Genomic DNA, 26569 nt, shown 5'->3' with positions numbered 1-26569 from the left:
ACCCCCAGAGTCGGACACAACTAGATTTAGTCTCGGGGGAAACTTTTACCTTATACATTATTTAACTTTCTAGTGTTCGCCTCATAATTAATAATAGTAGCATATAAGTTTGTTTTTGTTTGTTGTAACTGTGTGCTTATGCAGTAATAATCCTAATAAAAATGAAGAACCCACATTTCCCTTTTCTAGATATAAGTTTCTTATGGATACCTACTTAATCCTTTAAAAATGTCACATCTGGTATGTCTAAATCACTGCTCTTTATGTCTAATGTGAGCACATTAAGCGCAGATTATATTTATTTATTAGCACATACCCAGAGTAATCAAGTAGGCAGTGTTGCGACGCCGTGGTGGAGTGAAAAACAGCTGTTTCCTATGTAGAAAGCAGAACATTGGCTGCAAACCTGCTTCAAACAGCCAGGCTGTGCCCTGCATGGCTAATTGAAGCTGGGCAGCTCTCTTTTATCCTGCGGGTGGTATTTTAGAAAGCTGACAAAAAAAAAAACAAAACAAAAAACAGGGGAGATATCCCCCCTCCTTTTCTTTTCCAGGTGAAAACAAAAAACGAAAACAAAAGGAAGAATGCTTTTATATATCTAGCAAAGCCATTTAAGGGGGGAAAAAATACACAGAGCCAATTCTTTGTCTTCCAACTGAGTGTTGCACATCTATGAATGACAACCTAATGAGACGCAGGCCATTCCCTGCATGCAGAAATATGATGGCATAAAGCAGAGCATTGCTAATCATAGAGGCCACAGGGCTGGAAACTATTTCCAGAGGGATTCTATCCAATCTTCTGTTTTGTGTGCCCTGAAATGTAATGGACTCTGAGACCAAAGGAAAAAAATATCAACCCTTTTTCGTAGGGCAGTCAGGCAAGGTCACAAAGAGCTATCTCATTTTCCTCACTCTTATAGAGGTTCAGCTTCAGGAATCAAGGGTTGGTGCACTAATTTGTATGTGGCAGTGGACAAGCAATTAATCACAACATGCTGAAACCAAGGAGATGGTTTCTGCTACGAAATTTGAAATCTCTTTAAACTACAAAGATTCCATTCTATGATATTCTGAGAGTTGTAGTTCAATGAAGTTATCAGAATTCTTTGTTAAAGAGCTCTCGTGCCTGTCTGTGGAAAACTGTGTCTCCTCAAACCATACATTCCAGGATTCTATAGAAGGGAAATTGGAATAAACTGCTGTAAGAGCTGATATCTGCAAAGTGCAGATATCATTTAAGATAAGCAATCGAAAGGCAAAGAACCAAATATATAGTTAGGATTCTCTGTGACCTATATAGTCAAAGGCAAATTCAGTGCCTAGAGCCCATCTCTATGCTGTAATTCCAACTCAGTTTGCTTTTTTAAATAGATCATAAACTTGCTATTCACCATTGTTAAGAACTGGGTGTAGGCTTCTGCTGTTCTTTTAGCAAGAAGTATTGTGGCAGAAGGAGGATATGGATGCGTGGATGAATGAATTGCAATACCATAGTATCACTTGGAAGTAGATATTTGTAAGAATGGATGAATGAATTGCAATACCATAGTATCACTTGGAAGTAGATACAGTAGAGTCTCACTTATCCAACACTCGCTTATCCAATGTTCTGGATTATCCAACACAGTCTGCCTTTTAGTAGTCAATGTTTTTGTAGTCAGTCTTTTCAATACATTGTGATGTTTTGGTGCTAAATACAGTAATTACTACATAACATTGCTGTGTATTGAACTGCTTTTACTGTCAAATTTGTTGTCAAACATGATGTTTTGGTGCTTAATTCATAAAATCATAATGTAATTTGATGTTTAATAGGCTTTTCCTTAATACCTCATTATCCAACATATTCGCTTATCCAACATTCTGCCAGCCTGTTTATGTTGGATAAGTGAGACTCTACTGTACTTGTAAATATGAGGGAACGGCAATGAAGGCAAAGTGCCAATAGCTGTTTGTAGACCCACATTGCATCTTTACTGCAGAATGATAGCAATTTCGCACCTTATTAACTGCCATAGCTTAAGGATATGGAAGTCTGAGATTTATAGTTTTGTGAGATATCTGCTCTTCTCTGTTGGAGAGCTCTGGGGCCACAACAAGTCCCAAAATTCCATAGGCTGGAGTTAAGATAACAATAATGATAATGATAATAATAGTTTTATTTCTTGCCCATCTCTCCTCATGGCTTGAGGTGAGTTACAGCATCACTAAAACATAAACAAACACATAATCATTTCAAAACACTCTGTAATACTGTGTGCCCTCACTTTTCGTGGGGGTTAGGTTCCAGGCCTGCCCGTGAAAAGTGAAAAACCGCAAAATAGCAGCACTCTATTTATTTCAATAAATACAGCCCCCCTCCCTCCCTCCCTCTTTTCCTCTTTTAACGTACTGTACTGTACTGTACTGTATTTCTTGTTGTTCCTGAGGTGATGAGGCGCAGGCAGGGCCTACTGGTGCTGCCTGCAGGCGGTTGAGGAGGAAGCACGGGCCGGGTCACATGCCTCAAACTGAGTCCTTTTGTGCCTGTGAGGGGAGGGCGGGCCGGATGGGAAAATCCTCGAAATAGCAAATCCGCGGAATCTGAATCGCGAATTAGAGAGGGAGCACTGTATACACATATGAAAACATACCTCCATAAAAATGTATCAAAATACACAAAATAAAAACCAGACATACAGTGGAGTTTAAAATTCACCATTAAAACTGTCTGGGTAGGCCTGCTGGAAGAGATAGGGCTTCACTTGTATCTTAAATTCCAACAGCTGATCCAACTGTTAGAGCTCTACTGGCAGGTCCTTCCACAGTTGTGGAATGATGAAACGTATGAGGATTTGTAAAGAGGCACCATGATGTTATTAGTTGACTGGAAAGGCATGTGTTGACAGCTGATTGGCTGAGCCAGCCAGGAGCCAGAATTCCGATTGGCTACTGTCTCTAGCTTGCTGCTGAGACAATCGGTTTTAACTGCCAGTTTCACCTCAGAGAGGGAAGAAAGCACTGACTAGAAATGGTCAGGAAGGAAATGGCTGCCAACTCTCCAAAGCCTGATTATTTATAAGGCAAATGAGGCATATTTAAAGACTGGATGTTAAATGGAACTCTTTCTCTTGCGATTGATGGATGTATAGCTAGAAAAGAGCAAAGGAATAATAATAATAATAATAATAATAATAATAATAATAATAATAATAATAATTTATTTATACCCCGCCACCATCTCCCCAACGGGGACTCGGGGCGGCTTACATGGGGCCATGCCCAAAACCATACAATATGACAAAATATAAAACAACATATCATAACACAATTTAACAATACAATAAATAATAACATACATTACAATTCAAAATTCAGAAAAAGCAATAAAAACCAGGGCAGGCCACATGAACACTAAATTAAAACTTGGTGAGAAAGACATATGAATAAAACCACGGGGAGCAGGGACATAAAATAGTGGAACAGTCTAGAGGATAGATATCCCAAGGGAATAACCGAAGGAAAATATGACAGTTACTCTCCAAAAGCACACTGGAAGAGCCATGTTTTAAAGTCTTTCTTAAAGGCTAGCAAAGTGGGGGCCTGCCTAATCTCAATGGGCAGTGAATTCCACAGTTGGGGGGCCACAGCAGAAAAGGCCCTCTCCCTTGTTCACACAAGACGGGCCTGAGATATAGGCAGAGGCGACAGGAGAGCCTCCCCTGATGATCAAAGAGATCGGGCGGGTTTATGATAGGAGATACGGTCACTAAGGTAGGCGGGTCCCAAACCGTTTAGGGCTTTATAGGTGATAATCTGCACCTTGAATTGGGACCGGAAAATGAACGGCAGCCAGTGGAGCTCCTTGCACAAGGGAGTAGATATTTCCCTGTAGTTCGCCCCCGTTATTAATCTGGCTGCCGAGAGCTGGACCAATTGTAATTTCCGGGCCGTCTTCAAGGGAAGCCCCACGTAGAGTGCATTACAGTAGTCCAGCCTAGAGGTAACTAAGGCATGCACCACCGTGGTCAAGTCAGACTTCACGAGGTATGGTCGCAGTTGGCGCACAAGTTTGAGTTGTGTGAAAGCCCTCCCGGCCACCGCCGACACCTGAGCCTCAAGCGTCAACGCTGAATCCAGGAGGACTCCCAAACTGCGGACCTGTGATTTCAGGGGGAGTGCAACCCCTGAAGGAATATTATGTTATTATATGATAATGGCAGCAAGGCTGTTTTATGCACAAAGGAAGATGGATTTAGTCCTGTCTGTTAAGAATTTTATACATCGTCTCTTGATGCAAGATTACAGTGCATCTAAGTTTCTCTTTCATGTCAGTAACAGCAGCATGGTGGCTCTGGCACAGAATGGAATAGCCCTTACAACTATATTTCTCTCACCCTTGTTATGAGAGGGCTGTTGTTATCATGAACTAATAGTTACACCTTGCATGTCCCTGAATGTCTTGGACATTCATGCAGAATAATCACAGGATGCCTTAAACCTACACCTGTTGATAAACTCTACAAGTTAGCTGGCATTGCCCCCTTGACGTGCGACGGGAAGTTGCTGCTAACTGTGAGAGAAAAAAGGTTGAACATTGTGAAAGCCATCCACTGCATGACTATCACCCTCCTCCCACCAGACTCAAATCAAGGAAGGGCTTCATGAGAACCACCACTCCTCTTGATGTCCCCCCAGCAACAGCAAGGGTGTCCCTCTGGGCAGATAAACCAGGCAATTCTAACTGGATGGCCCCTCATGAGGGTCTGCCTCCAGGGGCAAACCAAGAATGGGCAACTTGGAAGTCCCTGAACAGACTCAGAAGTGGAGTGGGCAGATCAAAAGACAACTTGGCAAGGTGGCACTACCTGTAGGAATCCTCCACCTTGTGTGACTGCGGAGCTGAACAAACAACTCCTCATATGTATGCTTGCCCACAATGCCCTGCCTCATGCACGGAGTTGTTTAAAGCTACGGACAATGCGATTGCTGTTGCCCGCTTTTGGTCCAAAACTATTTAGCTGTTTGTGATTCCTTTATTTTATCACTTTTAAACTTATTTATTATGCAATGCTTTTGACACGAAATAAATAAATAAATAAAATGTCTTGGACAATGACAAGGTTGTTCTCCCATTGTGTCCAGATTACTTTTCTTGAGCACCGAATAAAATGTTCTAAACCAGTGGTCTGACTCTTGGCCAAGCTGGCTGGGGCTTCTGGACACCTTTAAGAAAAGACACAGTTCTATACCCTTGTGGCCCTTCCACACAGTCATGTAACCCAGAATATCAAGACAGATAACCCACAATATCTGCTTTGAACTGGGTTATCTGAATCCACACTGCCATAAATTACAGTTCAAAGCAGAAAATGTGGGATTTTATTCAGCTGTATGGAAGGGACCTTGGTTTGCCTGCATTATTTAATGACAAATTAGAAAGGCAGTTTGCCATTCGTGTTAAGTAATCATTGAGGAATGCCAAAAACGATGACTGACTTGCTGCTTTCAGAAGGAGCTAGGTTTCTCTTGTAATTACAAGTGGAAAATTAATAAAGCAATCCACGAGTATGCTTCAATGAAGCAGCATGCCCTCAAAGCAAGCCAAAGAAGAAGACAACTAATGTTTTGATATCTGATATCCCACTCTAAATAATATTTTCCTGAGCAGAAAATGGGGAAACCTGTGGGGAAATCGGTGATTTCCAATTGTTTATTTGTGTATTTACTAGTTATGTTTATAGACTTTTCTTGAAGGGAGTGTACATGTTTATTTTCCTCTCCACCTCAGCTTCACAAGCCTGTGAGATAAATCACACTAAGAATGCTAGAAAGGAATTGACCTAAGATCACACAGTGAATTTCATGGCTCAAGGAGGATTTGAGCTTTGACTGCCCAGGCTCTGGAGCTCTGCCCATTGCGATGCAGTCGTTTCCATCAGCCCCAGCATGGACAATGGTCATTTTCCATATTCATGCCTGTCACATAGAAAAGGAGATTGCTTATAGGGGAACTTTATTGTGTAACTAGAGTTGAGAATAGCAATCAAAGGGATGGGAAATGCCCATCATTTTTCAGTACTGGACAAACTGTGGATGAAAAGAAGTCAATCCTAGTATCAATGCAGCCATCTACTTGAGTCTCCTCCCAACTGCCATTATTTTTGTTCCTTTTTGCTTTAAAAACTTTCCAAGATGATGTTGTGCAATGACTTAGCTTTAGGTGAAAAAAAATGGCAATCAGTGAAGAAGCACTGCTGCTCAGAGCTTCTTGTTTGGAAAACAAATTTCCGAATGGTTTGGTGAATGGCCATGCTGACTGGAGATGAATCAAAAACAAGGAACCCAGCACTCCACTTAGTTTCATTCAGCCTGAAAATCTCTCTCTCCTCCTCCCTCCCTTCCTCTGTTTTTGAGGGAGTATTTTCACTTAATTCGACAGATGTGACACCTGCCTTCAAGGTTTTTGTTTAACTAACAGCAGGGGATATATTATCAATAGCTAGCTACTTTATTTGCAGGATGTGGGGAAACACCAGCAACATTGCAGAAGTTTTCCTCCAAAAGCCACATATTATTGGCTCGTCAATCCTTCAGATGTTTCAAAAAAAATTTCAAGGCCCACTGGATGTAATACATTTGCTCTTTGTTTAACCAGTCTTCAGCTGTTCGTGGCATGCATGCGATGTGTGATAAACAATATATGCAACAAAAGGTAATGCATGAATGAAGTGACTTCTTGCATCACTGTTTATTTACATTCAGGAAATGAGTGTGAGTTGATTTTTGTCAAGTGTTACATGTTGAGGAACTAAGATTTCTAAGGGAAGACTTCTCTTTTCCAAGGAGAAAGAAAAAGGCATGCATTCCTGCTGTCCAAATGTGGAATCAATTATATCAGAAACACATATTTTGACTGGATTAATGCTAGAAGCTATTTTCTAGTGACCTTAAAATGCCTTGACAGTATTAGTTTGAATCTGAGAGTTCCTGCTTGAAGCTTGGGTCAGTTTACATGTCAGTAAACAAATTAAAGCATTTAAGGGGAGGGGGATAAGAGTGAGAATCTGGGAACACATTTCAGTAAATTATTAGATTTTTTTTTTCAATCATGAAATGGTTATTCTGGACTGTTCTGTGCAGTGTAGTTCAATTCCCTTAATCTCTCTATATAAAAATGTAATGTACATAATTAGGACTGAGTTAACAACAAAATCACTGGCCACAATACACCAAGACATCAAAGGTATGTCCTTCACTCAAGCCCCCCCCCTCCAAAAACCCCCCGATTGGCCTGTATCTATTTTTCACTCCCCCCCTCCCTTTTTGGCTGGAATGGTATGGTCCTCTTTTCCCTTCACTCTCTGCACTTGTCCTGAGGGGGGGGGGCTGTGTTTACAGCTGCCAGGGAGAGCCAGCTGCCAGGGGTGTTCTTCTTGGAGCAGCTTCCCTCCCTCCTCACACACACAGGAACACATAGACATCCAATTAGAAAGCGGTGGCAGGGGAAGGATGAGGAAGAGCCATTCTCCCCCTGGCTGCCAGTCAGAAGGGTAGGCCCTGTCCTCTTTAGGCCCCATCTTCTTTCTGTTATAGCAACCTCCTCAGCCAAAATGGCGCCTGGGGGACAGGCAGAGCTCACTTAGGTCTCTTCCACACTGCCTATAAAATACAGATTATCTGATTTGAACTGGATTATATGGCAGTGTGGACTCAAGGCCCTTCCACACAGCTATATAACCCAGAATGCCAAGGCACATAATCCACAGTATCTTCTTTGAACTGGATTATCTTGAGTCCACACTGCCATATAATCCAGTTCAGTGAGGATGTTATACAGCTGTGTAGAAGGGGTCTCATATAATCCAGTTCTAAGCAGCTAATTTAAGATTATAAATATCATATACTGTATAATAATTACTGTAGTATAATAATACAGTACAATATAATCTCTGAAATCAAGACAATAAATAAAGAGCAACAGGGAAATTCCAGAAACCAGAGCCAGCTAACACCTCCCAACATAGGATTCCCCCAGGGAGGAAGCAGGCAGGCTTTGAAGCTGCAAGGCCATTAAATGCTAATCAAAGTGACTAATTGCGGCATTCATACTTGCTGCACCAAAATTATTCATTGCAATTCAACCTGGCCAACACAAGGTCAAAAGTGGCCAGGATTGCAAGCAGCAAGTCTATTCAGTGCTATTCAACCTGGCCAACCAAGATTTCCCTAGGTAGAAAACCCCCAAGCTTTGAAGCCACGAGGCTACTTAATCCCATTCAACCTGGCCTAGCAAGGATGCCCTATGTAGAAAGTGGCCAGGCTTTTAAGATGCAAGATTATTCAGTGCAATTCAACCTGGCCAAACAATGATTCCCCTACATTGGAAGTAGCCAGGCTTCAAAGTAGCTCTTTGATTGAGGGTGCTACTCCAGCTCGCCAAACAAGGATTCCCCTAGGTATAACACATTGAAGCTGCAAGGCTATTCGGTGCAATTTAACCAGACCAACAAATAATTAACCTTGGTAGAAGGTGGCCAGGCATTGAAGCGGTCATACTACTCTGTACTATTGAAGCTGACCAACCAAAGATTCCCCTAGGTAGCAAGCAACCAGGCTTTGAAGTACTGAGGCTATTCATTGCAATTCTAGCAGCCCAAAAAACAATATAAATTTACTCTTGAGTATCAGAGTCCCAAAATATGAATACAGCAATTTCAACATAAACAGTCACAGTCTTCTTGTAGACACCCATAGTCCTTTGCATTACTTCATGCATATGCTGTCCATCACAAGAGTAGATCTTCTTTCTTGTCCAGAGATGGCATCACTTACAGTTTCAAATGGGCTGCAAATCAAGAGCTTCCGCTTTGGAGCAAACCTTCAGTAAGGCCAGTGTTACATTCCAAACACTCTGTAATTATACCCTTAGGGAGTGTCCCAGAACCAGTTGGCCTTAGTTAGTACAATTACACAACCTGAGAATTGTGATTAATCAAGGTACGTTTTTTTTTCTTTTCAACACACACATAGTAGTGATCCTCTAGGAGCTTAGCCCATGTACCTTAATATAATGCAAGTACCCAGCCTTCCAAGCAGCAAGCCTATTCCATTGTATTCCAGCTCACCAAACAAGGATTCCCATAAGAAGAAAACAACCAGGCTTTGAGGCTGCAAGGCTATTCACTGCTATTCCACCCGACCAACAAAGGATTCCCAGAAGCCACAGCAATGCGTGGGCAGGCACAGCTAGTAACTTACATAAAACCAGAAAGGAAATTATTTGATTATTGGCTGGGGATGGGTTGGTGTATAAATATACAAATTAAGGTAAAGGTACGTCATACCCTTCAACAGTTTGCAGATAGAAATGGGGGCAAATATCAGAGTGTTGTCAAGATTGCATTTTTTTAAAATGAAAAACATTAAAAGGTTGGAGAAATCACTGCAGTTTGCTTTTGTTTGAGCCTAGTGGGAAGTGCAGGATTCCTCTCCTCTCTGCTGAGTTGCATGCAAAGTGCTTTTGCTCTTTTAATTCAGTTTGCAGCAATTGAAGTAAAGTAGAGTGAAAGAGGAAGGAGAAGAGAGAAACCAGGGCATTTTAAATCAGCTGGAAAACTGGGATGACAAAGGATGAATTGGAACAATTTCTGCCAGATTGAGACGGTTGGAGGGCATGATGGATATATGTGCAACTTTGCATGTATATGCCATCTAGAGAGTACAAATGTAGTATTTGGAAATATCCCATTTGAATTTTGGAAGAAGGTTGCACAACTGGCTTCTAATAGCTCTGGGGATACCAAGTTCATCTGCAAATAAGTAAAAAATGCACTAACCAGTCAGCTGTACTCTTCTGAACTGCCTAGCAATCCCCAAGAGTCAAATCCTACTCCTTGTCAGTAAATGCTGCAAATAAGAAAGCTGCTTTTCATTAGTGCTTGACATTCTTTTATGTAGCCTGATCATCAACACAAAAGGAGAGTAATTAAACTGCAGCTTCAATTCAAGTTAACAGATGGGTCTCTCCCTTCCAAATCTTGCGGTACAACTGGATTGTTACTTCAAAAAACTGACATCTATTCCCTTCAGGGAACACCCATATGCCTCTCTTGCTTTTCCAAGCTCTTAGGATGCTGGAGGATGAAGCATCATGGGGAAAGTGAGGAAAGGTAGCAGAACCAATGCTTGTATTCATTTTGTTAGAATAGGGGGGAATTACAATAGAGTAGTGGTGGTGAGTCAGAGCAACATTCAAATGCAATAAGGAGAAAGATGCATATTGGAGAAAGATAGGGGTAAATTGAAGCCAATTGTAAACACTCTGACTAACTGCTCTGTCTCAATGGAAAGAAAATTGGACATGCTGACATGCACCTGAGACCCTTCATACACAGAAAACATTGCTCTCACCTTGTTTCTTAAACACCCTCTGCATTTAAAAAAAACCTTTTGGGAATTTTGGTCTGACAATTGTTTAAGATTAGGATGAGATGATAAAACTGCATGGAGATTTTCATTTTAGGTTTTTTATTTTTGGATGATTCAATCAATCAAACTTTATTTATATCTTGTCCCGTCTCCCCATGGGGACTCGGGGTAGCTTACAACATAAAAGGCAACTATTCAATGCCACAAAATACACAATAAATTAAAAAATACAGGTAAATAGTATAAACATTCAATCATAACCAAAGCATATGGAAGACCGATAAAATATATTTTACAGCAACAGAAAAAACAAAGTTAAAAGCCAGATCCATAGATTAAAAAACCATATCCAGTGTTAAAGGCCATAGACATAGACCATTCCATGTTTGGTACAGCCAGATCTTCATTTGGCTCTCCATAAGTCTAGGGGCATAGGTACGTTTTTAGTTGCTTTCTGAAAGAGGGGAGCACAGGGGGCATTCTAATATTTTAATTAATGTTTTAGATTTTTAGATGATTTAATGAGTCATGATGCCCACCAAAGAAAAGGCTGCATACACCTATTTCATATAGTATGTCAGGTATTTGTGAAGCCCCTCGTAAAAGCATTTCCACATTTCTTTGTACCACCTCATCCAGTTTTTTTGGAAATTTACAGCAAGTGAAATTATTTGCATCTTTCTGGATCCTATGACATTCTATCTCTCTCCCACAGCTGTACAAATATTCTTTATACCTGAGGCTTTAATGCCACTCAGGCCCCATCTACATTGACATATAAAATCCAGATTATGTACTTTGAACTGGATTATATGGCAGTGTAGATCCAGCCTCAGTATTGCCTCTGTAGAAGTAGGTTTACCAGTATATCCACAAAAACTCACGATAAAATAAAAACCAGGTAATGCCCCATTACTTTTTCCTCTACCTTTATCCTTTTTATGCCATGAGGGACAAACACAGCTACTTTTTAAAAAAAAAAAATCCAGATATCTTAACATCCTGGAAAATAAGAAACGTCGCTTTTATTTCTTTGAGAAAACATACCATAAAATGACTTGGGAAAGAGCAGTGTCTTATCTTGATTTCCCATGCTGTTTAGACACAGTTTAGGCCCATACAAGGGGCTTGCCCTACTAAACCTTTTATCCTCATTTAAACTAAAGTCCCCAGCTCTGGCTCAAGACATCCTTCTTCCTGGGGCAGAATAACTAAGGATAACTAAGAATAACTAAGGACACACACAAACCCCAGCCAAGATGCAGATTAACCAGGGCTGACCACTGACCAGACTATTTTGGCATCACCTGAAACAGAACATTACTAGAAGAATCTCCCGAGGATTTTATTATTTATGTATTTATTATATTTATACCCACCCTTCTCACCCTGAAGGAGACTCAGAGCGGCTTACAAACTATGGCAAAAATTCCATGCTGCATCATATACATAACAATAAACAAACCATATTAAATTATAAAACAGTTAAAACATATAAACAGTTAAAACAGGTTAAAAACATGCAAAGTGCCGAGTCATGATTTCCAAACTTCTTGGCTTTCCCATAGCCATTATTCAGATTGCTAGGTTGAAGGTGAATTTCATATTACCCTACTCCCTGAACGCCTGTGTGCAGAACCAGGTCTTTAGCTTTTTCCTGAAGACCAGGAGGGATGGGGCCAGTCTAATGTCACTGTGGAGGGAGTTCCACAGCCGAGGGGCCACCACTGAGAAGGTCCTGTCTCTCGCCCCCACCAGTCGCACTTGCAAAGGGGGTGGGACTGAGAGCAGAAAGGTAAAACAAGAATAAACCATCAGCCAAGCACTGAGGGTAGTGGCTCTGATACCAGCAAGTCAGCATATCCATTCCAGATATGAGGACAAACTTTATAGGCGTTATCCAAGGTGCACAATTTTACAACCACTCTCCCCTACTCCCAGGTTCAGCACCTTGGATATCGCCTTTGCAATTTGGATTTAAACAGGAACAGATTCACTGTTACCCTGGTATTAAAGTCACCACTTCCACCATCAGACCAGTGTCTTGAGACAGCTAACTCAGTCTACCCAATAATAGGGCTGGCCACCATTTTGTGAACCATCATGGTATCATGGTTTGGGCATTGGACTAGGACTCCATGGAAGCAGGGTTTGAATCCCTGCTTGGCCATAGAATTCAACCAGATGACCTTGTACAGGTCAAACTTTCAGTCTCAGTGAAAAAAATATTAAAAACTGTATGAACAAATCTCACTTTAAAACCCATTATAGCTCTGCCTCAATAGAGTCAGTGTTGTGTAGTAGTCTAAGTGTTGGACTATGACTCCAGAGACCAGGGTTTGAATCCCTGTTCAGCCTTAGAAACCCACTGGATGACCAAAGGGAAGTCAAACTGTCTCATGACAAATCTTGCCAAGAAAACTCTAAGGATTTTCATATATGGAAACCATTTGAAGGTATTGTTGAAAGCTTTCATGACCAGAATCACTGGGGTGTTGTGTGGTTTCTGGGCTATATGGCTGCTAGAACATGGCCATACAGCTTGGAAATGCACACAACAACAAGGCTTTCTTTAAGATCCCATGAGTCAGAAACAACATTTTTTTAAAAAAAACAATTTTCTTGTTTTATTGTACATAAGCAGGGAGGAGAAGGGGAATAGTATCACAATGTGTGTAAATGGGAACATGTATGCCCAATTAAAAATCATTATTTAAAAAGGCACACAAAAGCAACACCAGCAACAACATAAACACTACCAGCTCTTTTTTAATTTACTATTTATCTATATTTATATAAATATTCCCACACTTCAGAAGACATAGCTGTGTGCAGTCCTGCTCATCTGAAGCTAATGTGGAAAACGGTCCTTATGGAGTGAGATCTCAATCCAGCCTCCGGATCTGTTGCTAGTGGGAATGAGAGGGAAGAGGTGGCCTATTGCACCACCTAATGGATAAAAGCAACCTGGCAAAAGAGAAGGCGGCAGCTGTATATTTTGTTCATGAATGACTCTGAGAAGGGCTGACTGCAGCGGGTGCTCCTCCCCCCCTTCTGTCCTCCTGGATTCATTGGAGAGAAAACTTGTGGAGGCTGCTAGATGTCTCACCCGGGCAAAAAAACAAAACAAAACAAAAACCCTCACCTAATTCTTTTCTTTGGAACAATTTCACCAGGGGAAGGCTGGTCTTAAATACTTTTTTTAAAAGAAAGGGGAAGAACCTTTCAGCCAAGGAGTTTCTACAAGGCAGATGACAGGAGCTCAAGGTAAGTGGAAGGATTTCTCTGCAACTACTGGAAGCATATATAGGAATAGTGTTTGTGTGAGAGCATCTTTTGTGTTCTCCTGTAATCTTCTTTCTGTGTCTATATTTTAGGCTTGTGCATATGTATGTGTGTGTATTCTACATTCTGTATATATTTATAGAGAAGCTGGAACAAACACTGCACCCAGATGGTAGCCAGAAAGCCAATGAGCGATAGCTTGTTGTTTCTTTAAAGCCAACTAGAGCAACCCATTGAAATGAATGACATGCTCCTGAGACTGAATGAGTGCCTTGGGAGAGAAGGGAGGGCTGAGGATGGCAGAGAATCAGTAGGAATTCTGGTAAAGCTCATTGACTTATTCCCCCACCCTTCTCAATATTGTTGCAGGTACATCAGAGGTACAAGTCAATTTATTTCGAAGAGAACTCAACTAAACTTGAGGAAGGAAAACAAACACTCGTTACTCTATGCCCGCTCCCTGGGTGAAGCTCAGGGAAGGACCCCAACTTAAAAACAGTGAACAGGATTTTTTTTCAAAAAAATGACACAGAACCCCAAATGGGAATAAAGGGGCGTTGCAGAAAAATGAAAGAAGAACGTTAAGGCCTGGAAGGAGGAGGAGGAGGCTGTAGAAGGAACTGCAGTGCCCAGGAGGAGGGTCTCTTTTCAGATCAACCCAGCAAAAGGTACTGGATGGAAAGAACCTGCCATGGATCCTCTGTGCTTCTTGGGAAATGATCCATGGACTTATAACTGCTCCTTCAACAATTACACCCTGGAGAACCAGACCTCCCAGACCAACCAAACCTTCCCCATTAAAAGGAATGAGGACGTTGCCAAGGTGGAAGTGGCAGTGCTCTGCCTCATTTTCTTCCTTGCCTTGACTGGAAACTTGTGTGTACTTATGGCTATCTACACCACCCGTCACAAGCATTCCCGCATGTACTTCTTCATGAAGCACCTAAGCATCGCTGACCTGGTTGTGGCCATCTTCCAGGTCTTGCCTCAACTCATTTGGGACATCACCTTCAGGTTCTATGGGCCAGATTACCTCTGCAGGTTGGTCAAGTACCTGCAGGTGGTGGGAATGTTTGCTTCCACCTATATGCTCCTGCTGATGTCGTTAGATCGGTGCTTGGCAATCTGTCAGCCCCTGCGGTCTTTACACAGAAGGTCTGACCGTTTGTCTGTCCTCCTCACTTGGATAGTGTGCCTTCTTTTCAGCATCCCGCAGCTCCAGATATTTTCCTTGAAGGAGGTGGCTCATGGAGGAGTTGATTGCTGGGCAACATTTATCCTACCTTGGGGACCTAAAGCCTATGTCACCTGGATAACCTTGACTGTCTACATCATCCCCATGTTTGTCCTGAGTGTCTGCTATGGCTTGATCAGCTTCAAAATCTGGCAGAACATTAAATTAAAAACAGTCCATGAGACCAATGTCAACTTGACCTCTAGTCATTACCACGGGGGTACTCTGTCAAGAGTGAGCAGTATCAAGCTCATTTCCAAGGCCAAGATCCGGACAGTCAAGATGACCTTCATCATAGTCTTGGCATTTGTTATGTGCTGGACTCCTTTTTTCATTGTTCAGATGTGGATTGTCTGGGATGAAAATGCTCCAAAAGAAGGTACATTCCTTTACTATGTATGCCTGTACACACTTTATGCAGTAATAATAGAAAAATAGGGCATGATAAGATCTTTAACATATGTTTCAGTTCTTTATCATTATGGTGTAGCATCATGTAAAGAGTTTACAATTACTTGGGGATGGGAAAATCTATCAGCAGCATAATTAAGAAGTAAAGGCAAGAAAGATGATTTCACTTGCTAGAATGACAGGACAGATAATGAGTGAAATCTGACATTTTGAGATATTGGTTATTACTAATGTGACCTTTGATAAGCTTGTGGTTTTTCCTGTACCTGATTGAGAAAGTAGAAACACGAAAAATGCACAGAATTTGGAAATGTTACTTGCTGGAATACTACTCTCAAATTCTGGTGGCCGGGGGGTTCTGGGAGCTGTAGTACACAAAGTAACTTTTATAACATCTAAAATGTTCATAGTGATGTTGTTTAGGGACTCATACACAACTGGTCAATTCTCTGAGAGCAAATAACAAAAATATGGTATTCATTCACCGATTTCTGAATGTTATGATGTAACCTGGGGAAATCCTCAGAGGGATTTATGAATGGGTGTCTAGGTTGTCTGTGATTGAGAGTTAAAGTTCAGTGAAGGGATAATGAAAAGATTTCTTTCATGTCATGAACTGAAATTACAAAATGGTTTTTGTGCAATGACAAAATTACAGTGATTAGTTCCTTTTCAAAGAAGGGCAGTTATTCTAGCTTCCTTCTGCTTGTGAAATCTATTTCCCATTTGTCCAGGAGTGGTATATTCAATTCCCTAGCAAACGGACAAGGACTAGATAAATATAATTTCATTGACTGGCTATTAGTGACACATTGTCTGTAGCCATTAATTGATGGGAAAGTGGATTTTAGTCTGGGAAAGATTGTGCTACATAATAAATTTGTTGGACATTCCAATACCCCAAATCTTTTTCTTGTTTTAGTTCCTTAAAGTCTGGAAGTTGTAACTTGTAATTCTAAAATCTAGTGCCAATTGCTAATATTTGCATTAGTAATGATTTTGAATAATCAGATTCTGGTGGTATCTGCAAGGCTTGGCTAGGATAAAAGCAATGAAGAGAGGCAGTCTTCATAGGATGAAGAACTGAAGTGTTTGTGGTTACCTGTCTATGTAGCTTTGGACCATTAGAAACATTAACTCTATATAGAAACTAAAGCCTATTGGCTGGTTTAGTCATGTGTACTCATTTAATAATTTCAAAACCAGATGCTTACTTAGATATTTTGATGGACTATCTGAGATTGAGCATCACAGCCAGAACTATATGCTCATTTATGCTCATCCCAAATATGTGTTTACACAACAAGACTGGACAACTTTTGTATGTTCAAGAGCCACAGTAGACTGGGGGTTGAAGGTATATTTCATTGTACAACCTGAGCACCTTAATGAAGTGTTAAAATTAAAATTAAAATGAATATCACTTAGAAATAATGGATTTGACAGTCAATCCAAATGTGCCATATTTTCTAAAAAAGGGAAGAACATATAAATGTAGAAAATGTCTATCTGTCATAATTCTGGAAAACACTGAAATCTGCATAACAAGTGAAAATGTCTGGAAGCAGTTTAGCAGATTGATCAAAATTTGCAGTGATGGCAAGAGTTGGAAAAGAACTGGACCCTAGTTGATCAACTATCTCCACACTCTGTGTGCATGTGTGTTGACTTATAGGGTTTTCTTAGGCAAGGGCTATGCAGACATGCTTTTGTCAGTTCTTTCCTCTGAAAATTAGTCGGCAGATCCTGGTATTCATTGGTGGTCTCCCATCCAAGTACTAATCATGGCTGATCCTGCTTAGCACCCAGGATCAGGTAAATTTTGGTGCCTTGACTAGGGGACTATAAATAACATTTCCTTATATTATTCTAAGAGTTAGTCACTGGTCTGACTTTCACCAATGTAATTATAAGAGCCATAAAACATGGCTTCTGTATGCCCTGTGGCTAAAATTTAGACTTGGTGTGATGTGCAGCCAATGCTGCCTGCAGGAAGAGGAAAACAATGGGTTCTGGCACATCATGAAAAGTCAGCGAACTTTTCCTTATATCTTTTGCCATTTCTATATTTTCACTACCAAGAGTGCGGGGAAGTATTTATAGACTGGGTTGTTGTATGTCTTTCGGGCTGTGTGGCCATGTTCCAGAAGCATTCTCTCCTGATGTTTCGCCAACATCTATGGCAGGCATCCTCAGAGGTTGTGAGGTATTTATTAGGCTTGCTCAAATAATTCGATTTCCCCGTTACCCATTATTAATTCGTTATTTTCGTTTGTTTTGAAGCAATATACGACCTTGATTGTCCACACGTCTGGATATCGCGGTTTCGAATCGCGAGAGGCCGTTTTTTCTTATTTCTTCATTTTTTTCGTTAGGAAAAAAAAGCTTTTGCAAATCACCCAAACTCCTTTCCTTTTGCCCCTCAGCAAAAGGGGCGTCACGGGCTCAGCCAATGGGAGGGGGCGAGGGGGAAGGAGGCCGAGGAGGAGGAGGAGGAGGAAGACGGAGGGGGGAAATGGCCGCCGCTGCCGCCTCGCCTCAGCTCAGGCCTGGAGAGACAGAGAGGGGCCCGGCGGTGAGGAGGAAGAGGCCCGGGATGCGAGGGGGTGTGGGCCAGGCCCGTCCTCGGCTGCTCCCGGGGAGGGAGGGAGGGAGGGAGGACTACGACTCCCAGGGGCCCAGATTCGCACCCTCCCTCCCCCCAATACAGGTCTCCAGTCCATACCACGCTACATGAACTTGAATGGATACTGTGGTTGTGTTGTCGAAAGCTTTCATGGCCGGGATCACACTGTTGTGGTATGTATTCCGGGCTCTATGGCCATGTGCCAGAAGCATTCTCTCCTGACGTTTCACCCACATCTGTGGCAGACATAGAGGTTTTGACGTCTGTGCGAAGCTAGGCAAGTGGGGTTTATATATCTGTGGAAGGTCCAGGGTGGGAGAAAGAACTCTTGTCTGTGGGAGGCAAGTGTGAATGTTGCAATTGGTCACCTTGATTAGCATTGAATAGCCTTGCAGCTTCAAAGCCTGGCTGCTTCCTACCTGGGGGAATCCTTTGTTGGGAGGTATTAGCTGGCCCTGATTGTTTCCTGTCTGGAATTCCCATTTTCTGGGTGTTTCTGGGAAGGTAATGGCACTCCATGTAGTCATGCCGGCCACATGACCTTGGAGGTGTCTATGGACAACACTGGCTCTTGGGCTTAGAAATGGAGATGAGCACCAACCCCCAGAGTCAGACATGACTGAACTTAACGTCAAGGGATACCTTTACCTTTACCTATACACACACACACACACACACACACATAAGCAGGGACTATATATATATATATATATATATATATATATATATATATATATATACACACAATATATATCACACACACACCAATTTAACAAAGTTTCAGCCACAAAAACAAAGTTTCTGAAGTAGAACAATGACTTTCACAGTAAAGACAACCCAATTTAACAGGAAATAAGACTTTCAAACCAGGAACAGATTTCTGCAATTATTAAAAAATGGTTTATTATAAAAGCTATGAAAATTCTCCAAAAATCAGAGGATAAGGGAAACGTTCCAAATTTTGGTGAGCTATCAGTGTTAAATGTGTTCTACCACTGTACCAAGTTTGAAGAAGATCACTCAAAAAATGAGGGTGGGAGAGTCCTGTAAAGTCCTCTCCCTCTGTGCTGTTTTTGGGAATTGCGCATGCGTGTCCGCCATTAACGAATTAATTTTGAAAATAACGAATTTTCGTTAATTTTGAAAATTTTTGGGGGCCAAATTCGGAAATACCATCAGAAACGAAAAGCTGCCCCCCTCTAGTTTTGAAACGAGTTTAGAATCAAATTTTTCATGGATCGATCAAGCCTAGTATTTATAGACTTTCTGTATCTAGTGCCAAAACACTTTGATTGGCTTGGAGTGGGTTTCTTTGCTATGGGTGTACACTGGGGAGCCACACTTGTTACTTTGTTTGGGGCAGAAAAATGCATTGGTGGGTTACATTTTCCCTTCCTATGTTTTCTTGGCCAAATTTCTTCCTGCCTTCCTTCCTCCTCCTCTTCCTTTTAATGTGAAGCAGCATTAGGGCACTAGAGATGTATAATGCAGCTGAGTCTCTCTAACTATACTCCCAACGACCCCCAAGCCTTTCATGTAAACAGGGCAGTCTCTTTCCCCCAACATGGTCATTTCCATGTTGACACAAAGTATGGGAACATTAGGGATGCATCTAGCTAGCTAGCTGGCTGTGTTGTGACAAGGATCCATAGGGATCTTTAGGGGCATATTCATCTTTGAGAAAATAGTTGGATAAATGCCCAGTGATCCCCCTACTCTCTGGCAATGCAGAAATTGCCATGTGGTGGTTTTTTGGGGGTGGGGCTTGCCCTGTTAGGAAGATGACTCTGGTGAAGACTTTAGTTGTATGGTCAGAACAGAATTCAGACATTTGCAACCACAAGAAAAGTGAGTTGTGATAGTATAAGTTACACCTCCACTACACATTTGTTTAGTAATTGCAAAGATCAGAATTCTATTCTGTGATTGTGATTCACCAGCAGGAACGACCAGAAGTCCATCTAAACTCTTTCTCCTAATGACCCTACCTCATCCTGAGAGAGAGAAGATATTGATACTGTTGCACCTTTGAATTGAGTCAGTGTACTGCAGGTGACAGAATGCTAGATTTGGATGAGAGAAACCTTAATTCAAATTCCTCCCTCCCATGATGCAATCAAGACATTACATTTGAGTTGCACAATCTAACTATCTGCATGAAAACTTATAATTGATTATGCTACACAATCTTTGAGTTGAATGACAGTGTTGTGCAACTGAATGCACAACAGAAGATGCATGCAGATGGCACTACATGCACAACTCTGCTTCTTGAATGGGATAGGGATGTTCTACAACAAGGAAACACATAAGACACCAATAATATTCAGCTGAGTAGGGATAACTTTGCTTAATGAGTTCATTGCAATATGATCATGAGCATAAAATCATATCAATCATAGGATCATACAATCTTAAACAGTCGTAAGAATCCACAAGGTCATCCCAAAGAAAAAGGCAATGTACTCCTTGTATTGATCAGCTCTTACTAAAATATTCTTTTCTTGTTGTCTGAACCCCTTGGCTCAAATTATGATCTCTGGACCAGCATCTTCGACATGATATATCTTTGGATATTTATAAATGGTTATGTCATCTCTCAGTCTTCTCTTCTTCTAGCTTTTTTTTGTGTCAGGAGCGACTGCAAGTCACTTCTGGTATGAGAGAATTGGCTATCTGCTAGGACGTTGCCCAGGGGATGCCCAGATGGTTTTTTTAAAAATGTTTTTACCATCCTTGTGGGAGGCTTCTCTCATTTCCCCGCATGGAGCTGGAGCTGAAAGAGGGAGCTCATCTGCGTTCTCCCCGGGTGGGATTTGAACCTGGCAGCCTACAGGTCAGCAACCCAACCTTCAAGTCACAAGGCTTTAACCCACTATGCCTCCGGGGGCTCCTTCTTCTAGCTAAACATAATCAGTTCCTAAATTGTTCCTCATAGGCTTGGTTTCCAGATTTTTGATTATTCTCCTCTGGGCAAGTTCCAGCTTGTTGATATCCTTCTTGAGCTGTTGTTGCCCAGAACTATATAGTTGCAATATTCCAGGTTAGGTCTGACCAAAATAGAATAGGATTGGACTATTGCTTCTTTATATCTGGACATGCTTCTGTTGATGCATCCAAGGACTGCATTTGTTTCTTTGGACATTGCATTACTTTGTTGACTCATGTTTAGCTTCTGGTCTACTAAGACCACTAGATTCTTCTCAAATGTACTACTTTCAAGCCAGATACCATTCATCCTATGACGCCTTTATCTAAAGACTCGATATTCACAATTTCACTTACCTAAAAATATCTCCCAACCTCCAGAAAGCTTTGTGGGCCTCTATAGGTCCTCTAGTATAGTGTGGCTCTGATTCAAGTATAGTCAAAATCTAGGGATTGCTATTATCCATGGTTTCAGGTGCTCATAGGTGTATGTATTCTGGATATAAACCCCAGGGATATGGGGAGCGTGCTGTACTGATAATACAGGACAGGACAAATATTGATCTTTCAGTGCTGAACATTGAAGTGAGACATTTGCTTTCCTGCTGTGTGCTTCCAGAAAAATATCTAAAAATCCAGCTCTTCATCAGGTGATATACACCAGTGGATGGTCAGGAAGCCCAATAGTTGGAGGAGTCTTGGTTGCTCCACCCTAGCATTTGGATGAAACCATTGGGATGAGTTTGCTAAGTGGAGTGGATGAGAAGATAACCCTAAAAACTTTAATTTGCAGGTTCTGTTCTGCATGCCACACTGTGCTTTGACTTGACTACTACAATGAGAAGTTCAGTATCTGCCTGATTAACTTATCGGTTTTCAACCAGAATGGACAATTTCCTTAATTTTGGAAGGTCAAATGTTTCTGTTTTAAGCAACAGGAAATAATTCCAATTTGTTTCACTTTAAACATCTTTAAGAAAGCTTGAAGATTTTGATCAAAAGTGCCAGACTGTCTGAAATAATTATGTGCTTACATTGCCAAATTGCCCAGAGAGACCTTTATCTTATTCCTGAAGAAAGAAAACAAGAAATTTCAAAACTTTCATGTGCCCTCCAGGAGAAGAAAGAAAAAAGAAGAAGAAATAAAAGATTTTGCAGTAACACTTTTGTGTTTTCCCTGTAAAAGGTGATAGAAAATGAAACTTATGGGGGAGAAAAAAAACTGTAGGAGGGAAAAAAGGTGAGAATAGAGGACTGCAACAAAGCTATTGTATCTCTCAGTGGAGATAACAGCAAAATGAAAGGTGAGGAAGAAATTCAGTTGGGAATAGAACTGATAAAAGGCATTAAGAGCTTCCTGGTATTACACATGACAGTTTGAACAATGTTGTTTTGCTCTCAGATACTTACGCAGGGCAAATGAGATTACCTTACTGCTGTTACAGTGTTTTATTAGCCAAAAAGTATAAGAGGGTTTCCAATAAAAATATTTCTTTGGCATGCTTTGCCTTTCAGTGAATCCAAGAGCTGACAAGGAAGGAGGGCAAAAGAACGTGATTTTCTTGACCTTTTGGTTGTCCTTGAAATGGCAAAACATGGAGAACATACTGAGGTCAAAACTCCCCCTTTATTTTCTACTTAAGGGGCAATAATGAAACAAAATTCCATTCAGCAAAAACTAATTCTAAACAATGAAACCCAATGACATCATCATGTGCTTGCACTAAGCATTTGAAAATAAATTAGTGATCCCTAAGTAACAGATATGACCAAGATACTGAGTGGAAGTGAGAAGGGCGGGATATAAGTACAATAAATAAACAATAAATAAATGCCTGTCAATCTTCAAAACCTGCTGGTGGGCATTATTTTAATGATGGACATAGTCCATGATTAACATTGCAATCTTCTCTTTGTTTACTCAAAGGTAAGGCCCACTTTGTTTGGTAGAACTTAATCCTAGCAAGTATGTGTTCATCTCCATTCCCAACAGCACAAAAATGAATTCTGGAAACATGTCTTAAACAGGCAAATAAGATGGGGTAGGGGTGAATGGACTTTATGACATCCACAGACTGCTTGGGGCCCATTCGTTTTAACGCCTACTACTTCATGCAGCCTTGTCCTGCATTTCAAAAAGTTGCAGGATGTTCAGAAGCTTTGCTGCACTTTACAGCAGTGTGAATAGTTGGGCTGGTTCATATTCAGAACTGGCTGTCACTGTTCACATGGCCATCTCATTTTCCGCAGGTTCGGGTGGCCTGGATAGCTTGGGCACAGAGATGACACTGTTTCCCTCTTGTCTCCAGTTTAGCGGCATCCACAGAATGCAAAATTGCTTGTGGTCATTGTTTTTTATATCCATTGATGCTGTCCTTAGTGATAGAGTGATTGGAGAAATCATTCCTTCTTCTTCCTATATCCCACATTGCTTTGACATGCCATCCAGCATCAGTGGATATGATGAGTGATGACCACCAGCAGTTTTGCACCTGGTGGTCATGGCTAAGTTGGGGTCAAGAGGGGAATGATAAGAGTGACTATCCAGTGGTGCTAAACCAGGTTTGATGCTGCTGGGCCATGCCACCATGGCTTCATCCAGCACCATGATTTGATGCTTCATAGTGTGGACACCCACCAGCTGCCCAGCCAGCTCAGCAATTCACTTCTTGTACAGCTCTGAGATATGGGTCCCATATAGATGTGCCACCGGTAATTACCTTGTGACATTTTAGTTGTTCTTATTGAAGTTACCACATCATAAGGCTTTTGTGTGACTGCTTTCAACTGAGACAGCCCAGACTTGTCATTTTTGCTTTTGTTGCATAGTGTAAATTTTAGGTGGTAATAGTAGGTTGTTGGGTTGTCTGCCTCATAATATTGTATCTAACGGAAAAAAACAAAACAACCCAAATAACCGAAACCAGGTCCATATATTCAGGGTAAGCTGAGATATCCTAAATATCTTTCTAACTGCCAGTTTTGCTAGAAGGAAGATTATTTCAACCAGCAATTTTTAAAGATATCTTTCTTTTTCCCTGCATGTATATAAGTATATCCATAATGAATTACCTTCTCTTGATCTCTATAAATAAAAATAATTTAAGAAATTAGTCTAGAACTGTAAATTAATTCAGAAGATTTCTAAGTCTAGTATCCTCACCATCGAATGAGTCTCACAGACTTGGAATAGACCAGAATTTAGAAATAGTCTTGTTTGGGTCTACAATTCCCAGAATCACTGGAGGATTTAGTCCAAAAAAGGGAATGTTTCCAAAATCATATATGGATTAAATCCCATGACATTCAGAGGAATTCTCACCTGTGATCTGAAGTTTGGGATTGAACCAGATCTTTCATTGTAGCACTCTTGTAGCATTCTGTTCGGAGGCAGACACATTTTGCTATCTGAGACAGAGGAGGCAATGGAGCCATTCCTATAATCAGTCATTTTGCAGGTTGTCTTACCACTAGTTATAGAAGAGACAAAAACCACATTTCCACTTCTTCAACAGCAAAACATACCACTGTGATTAATAACACTGGCCAACACACATTTTGGTGCCTCAAATGTTAGGCTGCCTCTGAGTATATCTGACCTGGTAATTTCCAAAAATGGTACTAGTTTTCTCCTATCAGCTCCAGTGTGTTTTAGATATTGAACAAATGCCATGTACCAGTCTTCATATCTAAGAAACCTGAGCTGATGCAGTCTATGCAGTGCAATTTTCTGAATCGGCACCCCAAATAACCCCAGGAATAGACCTCAAAACCAAGACACCAAGATTTTTTCCATTGGACTGTGTAATCATTAATGAATAATAATAGCACCTAATACCTGTTGTGTTGGGTAGCTGCTCACTGTGTCTGACTGTAGGGCTGGCCATGATGCCATCAACCAGCTGGAAAGACATCTGCAAAGTTTACCAGCTTACAGTCCACCGGGCAAAGCACTTCACTTAACAGGGGCACAGCTTGGGCAGATGTCTGGAATATAAAAATCCATTTGAGAGAGCAGCATGATGAAAAGTTTCCTAAAGAGCAAAATGTTTATCTTCCTCCTCATGTGGAGCTGGTAAAGAGCTTTTCTGGACAGGATTGTTGTGTTCGTATGCTAATGAATGTGCGTCAGAAATGTCGATGCTATTTCCACTGTACTCTTCGCATATAGGAATATCTGCCATCAAATTTTTGCTAATGGAGTCTTGGATAGGTTTTATTTTTCACCATGGCTAAGCTTTTCTCTTGTAATAATATTTGACTGAACTACACAAATACATTTATCTATTTACATTGATGGTTTGGACCCAATGTTCCTATGAAGGAACCTCTGTTTCTAAGACATTTTTAGTGAGAGAGGGAAAGGACATATTTTACCCATATGACTCCTTATCGATCCCTGTGCTTCCTCCAAAGGAAATTGAGCCTTTCTAGTTCTAAAACCCTACCTTCCTCTTCAAATGAAAGGTGCCTTTCCATGAGCTGAAGGACACCTTGAAATTCTACCGCATGTCTTAAATAACTAGGCTAGATTTTTTTTAATGAATGTTCCAATTACTGGAAGTGCCAAGACCAATTCTGTCAGTTTCTGGTTTTAGCAGTAGTAAATATAAAGTAGTCAGGAAAAAATTGACAATCATTTTACCCATTTCAGAACACTTAAGTGCCCTTCATCATGTTTAAACTGCCTCTTGTCTTGAGCATGACCTCAGTCATCAACATATTGGGAAAATAGTTTCTTGTTGTAATGCTAGAGCTGGGAAATGTGTGGTCCTCCAGATGATGTTGAACTACACCTCCCAATATCCATAGCCAATGACAAATATTGATGGAATTGTACTTCAAAATTTGGAGGGCCATATACAGTAGAGTCTTGCTTAGCCAACCTTCACTCATCTAACATTCTGTATTATCCAATGCAGTCTGCCTCCCACCCGGATCCACAGCTGTTTCTCTAGGCAGCAACACGCAGTGGACCAACACACCCAACAACAACACAAGTTCAGACATGCTCCCAAACAAGTGGCAGACTTGTTGTAAAACATGATATTTTGGTGCTTAATTTGTAAAATCATAACGTAATTTGATGTTTAATAGGCTTTTTCTTAATCCCTCCTTATTATCCAACATTTTTGCTTGTCCAACGTTCTGCTGGCCCATTTATGTTGGATAAGCAAGACTCTACTGTATCAAGAATTCCTACTAAAGTGAGTGAGTACGTTTCATGGTGGTGAGACCTGATTGGAGGGCTTCAGAATGTGGCTGCTATATGACAGTACTTCCTTCTGAAAGGAATTGTTGGAAAATAGGAACAATCCTATGGACTATCCTTCTCTGTCTATGCCCCCTTTTGGCCTCTGCCCAGGTGATGGAACAGTGACCACCATTGTATATGTGTGTGTGTGTGTGTGTGTGTACACGTATAAACAAAAATCCAGACTTTTCAGATAATATATAGTAAATAAAACTTACTACTTATGCTATAAAACTTGTGTAAAGAGAAAGAACCGGATATGAATCTGGCTCAGCCTCATAACATTGTATTTGTCCGGATATTATGTTGTTTTTCTTAGTTACATAACTGGCTGATATTCCGTATGTTATTATAGCCAGTTTAATGGAAATGCATGAGCAACAGTGTGTATCAGTGTATACAGTGTGTCAAGCAACAAT

At 40.9% G+C, this 26569-nt stretch overlaps 1 protein-coding gene across 2 annotated transcripts in view; it reads left to right on the top strand.

Annotated features, from left to right (window-relative positions):
- Positions 1-6466: 6466 nt before the first annotated feature.
- The window catches only part of oxtr (oxytocin receptor), a 28326-nt gene continuing 8223 nt past the window's right edge, over positions 6467-26569 (top strand). Inside the window, exons 1-2 of one of the 2 annotated variants that reach the window (XM_008117007.3) lie at positions 6467-6696; positions 14067-15310. In XM_008117007.3, the coding sequence (XP_008115214.1) occupies positions 14389-15310 (922 nt within the window). In that variant the 5' untranslated portion in view covers positions 6467-6696; positions 14067-14388. Of the gene's footprint in view, positions 6697-13433; positions 13680-14066; positions 15311-26569 lie in introns of those variants that run through there. The other variant, XM_003224891.4, reaches the window with a different exon arrangement.

The sequence above is a fragment of the Anolis carolinensis genome, chromosome 2 (assembly GCF_035594765.1).
Source record: "Anolis carolinensis isolate JA03-04 chromosome 2, rAnoCar3.1.pri, whole genome shotgun sequence".
NCBI classification, from domain to species: Eukaryota; Metazoa; Chordata; class Lepidosauria; order Squamata; family Dactyloidae; genus Anolis; species Anolis carolinensis.
The sequence above is the reverse complement of the archived record's forward strand: the minus strand, read 5'-3'. Positions and strand labels throughout refer to the sequence as shown.